The sequence below is a fragment of the Drosophila ananassae genome, chromosome XR (genome assembly GCF_017639315.1).
Source record: "Drosophila ananassae strain 14024-0371.13 chromosome XR, ASM1763931v2, whole genome shotgun sequence".
Classification (NCBI taxonomy): Eukaryota; Metazoa; Arthropoda; class Insecta; order Diptera; family Drosophilidae; genus Drosophila; species Drosophila ananassae.
In genome coordinates this window covers 14597491-14607717 of record NC_057932.1, presented here as the reverse complement: position 1 = coordinate 14607717, position 10227 = coordinate 14597491, and the positions used below count along the sequence as shown (strand labels likewise).

General features: G+C 38.8%; 2 protein-coding genes across 3 annotated transcripts; one reads left to right on the top strand and one right to left on the bottom strand.

Moving 5' to 3' along the window:
• Nucleotides 1-3220: 3220 nt before the first annotated feature.
• On the top strand, nt 3221-4330 carry LOC6505246. Of its 2 annotated transcripts, none has more exons than XM_032452078.2 (3): nt 3221-3481; nt 3542-4036; nt 4093-4330. In XM_032452078.2, the coding sequence occupies exons 1-2, from the start codon at nt 3422-3424 to the stop codon at nt 3986-3988; spliced, it is 507 nt and encodes a 168-aa protein (XP_032307969.1). In that variant the 5' UTR covers nt 3221-3421; the 3' UTR covers nt 3989-4036; nt 4093-4330. The 2 variants fall into 2 exon arrangements, with proteins under 2 accessions (XP_032307969.1, XP_001965617.1); XM_001965581.4 differs by having other exon boundaries at nt 4088-4330.
• Nucleotides 4331-7187: 2857 nt separating this feature from the next.
• On the bottom strand, nt 7188-9124 carry LOC123257626. The gene is made up of 2 exons (XM_044717383.1): nt 8928-9124; nt 7188-8538 (listed from the first exon to the last, which is right to left on the bottom strand). The coding sequence occupies exon 2, from the start codon at nt 8531-8533 to the stop codon at nt 7445-7447; it is 1089 nt and encodes a 362-aa protein (XP_044573318.1). The 5' UTR covers nt 8534-8538; nt 8928-9124; the 3' UTR covers nt 7188-7444.
• Nucleotides 9125-10227: the final 1103 nt, after the last annotated feature.

Below are 10227 nucleotides of genomic sequence, written 5' to 3'. Positions count from 1 at the left end.
CTTGAATCTGATAACCTTGGCTGGGAAATGAAATTCTGGCCAGGACTTGAAGTGTCGGATTAAGTGGCTTTGCATGGAAACATTGGCCAATTGTTCGGTTTAAGTGCTTAACTTGGCCAGGAGAGTGGATATTTTAGTTGGCCAAAAGCAATAGGGTTACATAGTTTCAGAACTTGGACCATATCTGGGCTATATCCAATCAGAACACTAAGAAAATATTAAAAACACAATATAGATAGTTCAAATATTTATTAAAATAATAAGGATTGATTTCTCTCAGTGCACTAACTGCCAAACAACTGACTAGTGTCTGGCTTTTGAAGAAAAAATCCACATTTGGCAGAAAACAATGGGCGGTAATACGACAGAACAATGGCCTAAAGACTGTGAGATGGCCAGGAACATGTCCTGCAGAGCTGCAAAGAAAGTGAAGTGAAAGTAAGGATAGTGGGGGGGCGGAGCGGTGGGCGTGGTTAACTAGTTTCGTACTGAAGTACTGTACATTTACATATACATGTGCAATTTACACACATATGGCCAGGACGAACAGGACGAACAGCAAAATGCAATACAATAAGCATGGAATGCATTTCGAGTATGGATGTATGTGTTCGTGATTGCAGAATCTACCACATCATCAGTTGCCCCGCCCATCAACAGTCAACCGCCCACTTTCCGTACTTACCCCCTTCCCTTTCCCTGTCCCCCCTGTTACCCTGCCACTTCGGCCATCGAACAAAATGCCCAATTTGGTCAACGTCAACGTTTTGAGGATGCCACCACGTCCAGCTTTCAGCCTCCCCCTGCCCTCGAGAGAGAGATGACTAAAAAGATTTAATGAAAAGGCCTTAAAAAAAAGCTAAAAAATAAATATATATTTTTTATAAAAATAATATAAGAAGTATGTAAGTACAAAGGTCTACAAAAGTAAGTAAGTACAAAAGGTATAGAAACAAGGCAGTAAGTATGGGGTTTCTATCTATAAGACCATTTATTTATAAAAATTACTTAAGAATTTAATAAAAGATGGAGTACCAAGTACTATTTTAATTTTTGGCGCCCCGACCATCCGACCGAAGGGCGCTGCTGCATAATGTACGGCTCGAATCGAGGGGATACATCTGAGATAGTAGGAGTAGTAAGTATCACAAGGACGAGTGTTGCAAAGATAAAGCATGTTGATAAGATATGGTAGAGACCATTGTAGTCCGAACATAATTATATATCTTATATTATTCTCTCTCTTATACACTGTACATATCAAGTCTTATACTATATCTAACTTGTAAAAAAAACATCTATATCTTCTTCAGATTTTTACAAAGAGTTCAAGTTCATCTTAGGCTTAGTCCTTAGTCTTCTATCTCTAGAATTATATATATTCCAAAATAAAAAAAGAAAAAAACCTGCTAAAAAGTAGCCAAAATGCCAGCAGTTGTGGGCCTAGGACACATATAGTATACCCACCATTAGGCCCAAAGGACTCACAGGAGTGCTGGCCCGCACGTAGCACGCATTTGCAATTTAAACTTGAATACGCATAAATTAGTGGGTATTGCCAACTTACCAGCGACGACTGCAGCTAAAACAACAACAATGCCCGGCCATGATGACAGGGCCAGGATATAGGACTCTCAGGATATGGGCGGGGTGAAGGGAAGGGGGCTGGCTGATGGCAAGGAAGTGGTCCACAGTGGTCCGCAAATTACAGCAACTGATATTGTCATGAGGGGCCTCGGTCGGGCCAGACCTCTCATGCCTTATGGATGTGTAACTAAAAAAGGCGTCAAATTATGGCCACGCCGAATGGAATTCAAATTGGCCATAATGCCAACTCGCCAACTGGCCAACTACTGGCTGTTGAGTGAAAAAAAGTGGCTAATTTTTCGCTGGCCTGTGCTGGCCAGTGTAAGGCCGATCCACTTAAAGCGGAAGTGTAAAGCGATTCAATGGGCAGAAACAATCGTAGATTACGAATTCTCTATGAATTTTCACATGACTTCTCTGCGGGTTTGCAGATTTTTGTTGGATTTTATTGGACGGGGTTTCCTTGGGTTTAGACATTAAATAAATAATTTAAGCTTCATTTAGCTAATAGAGAAGTTTATTAAACATTATACATGAATTTAAAAGTAAGAAAATACTAAAAGAAACTAGGTTTTCGTCTATTGAAGTTTCTAAGTTCAAGACTTAAGTTTAGCTTTTTGTTAAAATATTCGAAACTTTTCAAAACATTCTTAAAATAATAAAAAAAATTATCTATTCTTTGGATTAAGTTTAACATTTTTTAAATAATTTATTTACCTTATTTTTTAGAGAAACCTCATAAAGCAAGTAAGGCCCCCTTGACTTTTCTGGTTACCCCATCCACTGTGCAAAAAAAAAGAGGGGGTTCTGGTAAAAAGGGGCGGCCCTGGCCCTGGGAGTTAGACAGTGGGCTGTGGACTGTGGGCGTGGCAGTGCCAGTGCGCTTCATTAGGCATGTGTTTGTTTGTGGCCTGCGGCCTGGACCGGAGCTGACACTAGAAACTGGAAAAGTTTGACCAGCCGGCGGATTGTTCCCCAGGGGTGGGGTGGGGTGTGGAGAGAGGGTCCTGTGGGGAGAGAGGAACTTTGAAAAATCCGGAAAGGCCCCTGGAAATCGTAGAACCAAACACCGGCCCTGGCCCTCAACCTGTCCGGTTTTGGCCAAAGACGTGAATGCGGTGGAGAACTGGGCCACTTAGTAGGGATCTCGGGGCCCTCCGTTTCTACTGGACCACTTTGCTTAATGGCCCGATACTGGGCATAATCGCAGGGCTTTTGTATTTTCAGGCTTGTTTGTATGGTTTTTTTTTGTTTTTTTTTTTGCTTTCGCCCCTAGCTGGCAGTTGGAAAATGTGAGGAAAATCCAAAAACAAGAGGCGTCATAAAAATTACGCCACACATTCCATTCCAACTCGCAACGCATTTCAATTCGAAATCCCTTTATGGCCGAAAGGAAAATTAGTCCAGCATTCCGATGATTTAATCGTTTCATTTTCCCAATGGCTCAACAAATCAATTACCAGAATCTTATTTACCGCCCTGTTATTGGCATTTTTAAATCATTTTAATTAAAAATAATTACACTTTCTTGCCATCAAGTAGGCCGTGGATCGAATGGAAGTAGGCTCTGACATCGAATCTCTTTTAAAAGAGTAGCCTTTGACCTTCTGTCAGGTCTAACTTATATTCCATCACCAGGATATCCTCAGTCACAACCAGGAACTCATTCGAGAAACATCTAAATCGAAAGTAAATTCCCCGTAGTAGTTTAGTTCGGAATAAAAATTCACAAAAAAAAATATATAGTATGAAAAATAAGTTTTAGGTTTAGATATTTTTGGTATTTTTCTTCTCGGGTTTGGTTTGCAGAAATAGTTAAAAAAAATAAATTGAAATGAATAATCGTGGCAGTGCATTGAACACATTCTCCTTCTGGAAGGGACAGCCAGGACTGGTGAGTGCCAGGACGAAGGATTCTTTCCATCCCATAACCTCCAACCATCCCGCTCCGTAGCCCGTTTCGTATACCCCGTCGATAGCAGGAGGGATGCCGATGCAGACGATACTACAGCGTCCAGTACCGATCGTGATGCCTAGCTTGGACCTGGGAGTGGGAGACGTTCCAAGGACCAACTCTCCTCCAACATCGCCGGGTCAGCAGGCGGCCCTGGAGCCCTGTCTGGAGAATGGAGAATTTTGTGCCTGCAACGAGATGGACTTTAGTTTGGGGCTGGCTGGTGTTATGTCGGCTCTAAGGAGGGCCGGAGTATCGCTGCGTTCCGACCGCCTGGGTCTCCACCACAGCTGCCACAATGTCCTCAATCATGACTGCTCTCTAGGATCTACTACCGCTCTGGCTGATAGCCGCCAGTGCCACAGCCACCATGAGTTCCGCCAACAGCCTGGATCCAGTTGTTTCTGTTCGCGATCCAAGGATTCCCCAGTTACCAAGATGAACTAATGGTAGAATGTTAAAGGAGGTTTTATTATATTATTAATCACGGCTATAGTAAGTTATTATCAAGTATCTGATTAGATTATAACTATTATTCATTTCTAGTGAAGTTTAAAAAAAAAAATGGATTACTTACTTAACTGATTACTTGGCTAAAGGTTCACCACAAATTCCAAATTGAATAGGAAATTATATATATAACTTTCCCTATTTGGCCTAAACTTTCCTTTTTACACCCTAGACTATACCTGATATATTTTGTTATGCAATTTTAAGACTATAAACATTGTTGGCTAAAAACTATTTGCCCAATCGATTAAAATAAAGAAAAAAATATTTCCACAATTAGTCTGATTGCGTTTCTGATTCAACGAATGGCCTTTATTTTCTCGTATTTTTCGCAATATCTGATATTTCTGCAGTTAAAGCAATTTACGAGTATTTCGAATGGGAATCGATTGCTCGTCCTTTGGCTCCTTGGGCGCTGTCTCATATTTCTGCAGCATTTCCATTCAAGGGCTTCCACAGCAATTGCAACTGCAACTGCAACTGCGCCTGCAACTTGCAACTTGCAACCTGCGGCCTGTCAGGGGCTCCGACTTAATTGATTTGCCATTGCAAATATTTTGCTATAATTAATGAGTTGTCCGGCAGCTACGGGCTTTCTCCGGACGATTCCGTCCGGACGACAGCCGGAGACTGCAGTTTGCGGAGTTTGCAACTCTTAATGGCCTTGCCACAAACATTTGTCCAGACTGGTCCTCCACCTGGCAGTGGCAATGGACTGCCAATGGAGGGGCGGAAGACTGGAAGGCGTGGCTGGGACTCTTCTGGCCGTCGTTCTGTTTCCTTTACGGATCGAAGAGCACCGGACTCCGACCACGAGCAGCAAATTGCAGCCAGACTGCAGGCCGAACAGCAATTTCAAGTAAAAACTTGATTAATGTCCGCTATTCAATTTCGTCTTTTTCACGTCCAGCCTGCAGCCAGGACTCTTTGGTGGAAGAGACTACTCTGGTATACCCGAGGCTTCAGGACTCTGTTCGCACCAAGGCTCAAAGGATATTTGCCAAAAGGACACAAATATTCAAAAGTAAATATGACACATATATGTACAAAGGAATAAAGAGATGTTGGGATAAGATGGGAATTTATATAGGAGTTCTATTAAAAAGGATATAATAAAGGGATTAAGTTAGTGATTATATACATATACTTTATAATTAGTAAGTATTAGTTTAAGAATTATTAAATAATTATAAGTGAAAGACATACATGTGAACATTTGGTTTCTATTTATTTCCAACTATTTATAATAATTTCTTAGAGATTACAAGAATAAGAATTCCTTTAGACTTATAGATTTCAATACTATTTCTTTATAGGCTGATGAGGCTTAAGTTTTTGAACAATTTAGTAAATAATTAGTAAATAATTATAATTGCCGCCATAAGCTTCTTAATGAGTTCTTGATTGATTATTAAGTTTATGGAACAATTTCTCAAACTTTCTCCACTGAATCCCCTTTATTGATAGACCATAAAAACGCTATATTTGTTTATTACTCAAAATCCAAAATGCAAACTCCTTATTCAAATAATTCAATTAAGAGGTAATGGGTATTTATTGGCTTTAACTGTTTTCTCCCTTCAGTCGTTTGCAATTACGGCCGTAAGTATTTAACAACAATTCCAATTGCCGGAGTGCCGAGTTCGAGTCCAGTTCTCCAGCCATTTGTTGGGAAAAATGTAAATGGCAGTGGTGGTGGCGGGAAAATGGGAAATGGAAAAGCTCAATGGCGGACGGAAGGAGTCGATGATGAAAGGAAACGGGCCAACGCAAAAGGCGTTCAACTTGAAACTTCTGGCCTTTAGGCCCTTTTTTTTCTCTCAGTGTTCACTCTGTTGTGCTGACTTTGTCAGAAAATTTGTTGAAAAACGAAAATATCAAAGTAACAACAAAACAAAAACTGACAGCCGTAAAAAGCGTTAGACTTTGCCATCCAACAGCCATTTTGTAAACTGACAAATATGTCCTGGCGAGTGGGCGGATAGCGGTGTGAGGGGGCGTGGCAGTTGATAGAGAAAGAGAGAGAGATTTTGGCATTTCAGATCATAAATCCAAAGCGTTGAGTGGAGATGGAGATGAAAATTGAAGGGAAAAGTGGTGACAGGACTACTACAGTTAGGGGGTGAGGACTGTGACTGTGATGGCGAGAGTGATATATAGAGACAGGATACACCATTTTTAAAGGTGAAAAAATGGTAAAAATATTCAAAGACATCTATGATTACCTGAAAACTTCTTCAAAATATATCCTATTTCAGCTGAAAGCCTTACTAGCTGTGGCAGACAGATTGTAAATAAATAAGTATCCTATTTCATATATTCTGAAGATTTCTTTTGTAAACTCTTATCAAGTCTCTACTGTACTGTACTAACCTTTTATTAGTTTACTGAAAATATAGGATCTCCTGTATGCTAAAAAATAGGACAAAAGCCAACAAACACGGTTCGTGCGCTCTCCATTATCGCATCGAATGCGAATTTGTGTTTGCCTTTTGATGGAATGGCCAATGGCTTTTTATTTATTTGGCCAGAATGCAGTTAGATGACAGCCATGCCATATCCCTGCATGTTTGCTGATCAATATTAATGAAATATTCACCCGATATCAATGGGAATAAATGTATATATACATGTATACATATCCTAAAGCCATATTAAATTCGCTTCCCTTTAATTATTCAGAAACCCAGGCACTTTGTTTTGTGGTTAGACTTTTTAAAGCCTTCTCGTCCTGCGTCCTGCGTCCTGTGACTCGTCCTGGCTTGCCGGCTCATTTCTTATTATATTCCGCCTGCAATTTGCCTGATTAATTGCTGGAGTGGCATTACCTCCTTTTCCAACTTGTTGTTCCACTTTTTTTCCCAGCATTTCTTGACTTTTTTTTCGGCTTTTTTATTTTTGGTAATTTTATGTGTTTCCAGACTGAATTGGTTGGAGGTACTAAGAGAGTTTATAGGGCTAAGTATAAGTGTTATAAATAATAATAAAATATAAAATATAATATTTCTTCTTTGGGAAGAAACTTCAACTGAAAACCTTCCATTTAACCCTTCATATGGCATAAACTCCGATTTTGATGCGGTTTTTGTTTTTAGATATATAATTAAAAATAAAAAATGCACTTTTTTTTCGTTTTCCCGATTTTTGATTTTTTACACTTTTATTAAGGATAAAGGATATGTTGCATAAATACATCAAATATGCTTGGGTTCAAAATTAAACTTAATATAATCCAAAAATTTATTTAACATAAATGAATATATTTGTAATGTTTTTAGTGCATTAAACAAAATATTTGAATTCATAATATATTTAATAGTTTCAGTGCTCAGTTTACATAGATAAAACGTAAATTTTATTATAATATTTGCTATAAGGCGCTTAAATTACTGTTTAATTTAAGTGAAAATTGGTGAAACAATTATTTCTTTTATTGAAGCATAAAGCTACTCCACATTTGTTGCACATGACTTGAGAATATCCTGCACAGTTTGGAAACTTGCATCTTATTCTTTTGTCTGCCCAAATTGGCCAATGTCCAACCTGATCCTGTCGTACCATTTGGTTTGGTACATGCTGAGTTGGACCTCTCTGCTTCTTTAGCTGCAATTCATTTTCAATGACGGAACTTCGTTTACCCAATTTTGATTTAGTGTTAACTTTTGTTAGCACTTCTGCGATATCAAGCCGAAAGTCTGATGAACTTAAAACTTTTCCAGGATATCCATTTGCCTTCCTAACACGTTTATACAACAACCAAGCGTTGCTGATTGTAAGGTCCAGTAAATGATAAAAGATTCTGACTTGCCAACGTTTGCTTCTCAATAAAATTTTATATCTTCCGATTATACTGTCGATCAGATCAACGCCTCCCATATAACTGTTGTATTGTGCTACAGCGAAAGGACGGTCAATTTGTATATATTCCTTTTTGGCCTTGTTGAATCGGCGGGCAGTGTCTGTGGGAACTATTCCAGCGTAGTTCGAAATGGACATATACAACACAATTCCAACAAACTGTTGAATATCCAAAGGAGTAAAAGTAATATTTGCGTTTGGCTCTTTTTGATGAATGTAAAGGTTAGTTTCATTCGAAATATTCTCAAAAACTTTTTTAGGAAATAGATACGAAAAAAATTGAATAGGCTGGGACAGCTCCATTAGTTCCGGAGGTAACGCAGTGCTCGTGAGCAGCTGAAGTTGGTTCTCATTCAAAATCAAACTGCGTTGTCTCCATAGCAAATTCCTTCTTAGGTCCTTTTTGCTAGAAGTCGCAACATCGTTGACATCCTTGCTTGGAACATTCAAGTCGGTAGGGAGTTCAACTTGATTTTCCAAAACTTCGTCATCTGAGGTCTCAAAATCTTCTTTATTGGGATAGTAATCGCTTTCGTCATCAGCAGAAAAGTCGAGATCATCCTCGCTATCCACGCTATTAAAAAAACTTTCTATTTGCGAAGGCGTTAATCCTTTTTCTGACATTATTCCTATGTAATACAATAGTATATACCATTTGAAACATAACATAACTTTGGTTCCATAGATGAACATATAACACAGACGACAAAGACAATAAATACCAAATAATTGTATATAAAAACACATAAAACATAACATAATAATAATCACAAACAAATAAATGTTGCATATATACATCAAAACTGAGACTGCACAAATTATCTCTGAAAAGCAGTTTGATGTATATCTGCAACACAACGATACTCACTATTTTCACGTAACACATAAACCATAACATAAAAACTCGGCTGCACATGCATTATAAACATAAATACCTTTTCAATTGTGCAGTTTTGTTTAAACAAATAAGTTGTATTTTAAGAAATATTTGTAATTGAAAGTTTGGAACGGAGCTCACGTGCTTGTTTCACAAAATTGGCGGGAAAAGTAAACTTATGTTGTCAAAACTCATGGTAGAGTGGGATCAGGTCATACTAATAAAAAAAGCCTTGTTGCATTATGACATCACACTAACACATGTCACTTTCTTTATAAACACTATGAAATAGTTGAATTCAAACGGTATGTTGCAGATATGCATCACGGCCATATAAAGGGTTAAATTAAAAATAAAATAAAATAAAACTCTATAACAATATTTCCTGGCCAGACACTCATAAACAGGTAAAGACCTGAGGTCAGGGGTCTTTTCGACTGCCCGCATATCCTGCAGGGTAATCCTTAATCGAACCCTGGAGGCAGGACATCGCCCCCGTAAATGCTGCCCACTCCTTTCCGCTCCCTCGCTCTGTGTCCTTTGTGGGCCAGTGTCTTGGCTTCTCTTTCGACTCCTTGTTGCTGTTTATTTTGGCTGTTTCCTTTTTGGCCAACCTTGTGGTTGAGGCAGCCACGCCGGCAACAGCTCATCTGTTTTTATTTATGTATTTCATTTATTTAATTCAAACGTCTGACTGAGTTGTGCGCTCTGTGTCCTGTGTCCTGTGTACTCTTGCCACCCGCCGAAAATATCCTTGGTCCTTGGCTGTGGGTCCTTGGTCCGTTGTTTAGTTTGCTCTGAATTTGCATTTGGCATGTCCTTCTGCGGGGCCTCTCTTATTTTTGGTCATTGTTTTTGGGTATAGACAGGAAGAAATCAATAGATATTTTTAATTATTTTTTAATTAGTTTATAAATTTTAGAATTGTTTTTTAGATAATAGTTTATAAGAGAATATTTTAATAAGACTGTTTTTTACCTTGGGCCTATCTCTAACCTTTAATTTTAATTACCCAAATTATTCTTATTTTTCCTTCCTATTATCCCTAATATTTTCGACCAGTGCAGTGATTTTCCTTTGCTTTCCACTGCCCGGCGTCTGTCTTCTGTTTTTCTTGGTGTTTTTCTTCATTAAATGCGTTTGAATTAATTTATAATTTGCTGACGCTTATTTATGCCGTCCTGCCACTGCCACTGCCACTGGCTCTGCCACTTTCTCGTCCTGCCACCAGATCGTTTTTTATTTTTATTTTGGCCATTTTCACGCCTTGCGCGTAACTGTAATTAATTGTCATCGAATTTTCAACGAGTCAGCCTATTTGGTGGAGATTTTCTTTGCTGGCCCATTTTTTTAATTTTATTCCTTAGCCCGGTAATCGCTTTTTGGTAAGACAGCCTCAGGCCCAGGCCCAGGCCCTCTCCCCGACTGAGTTATGGTGTTT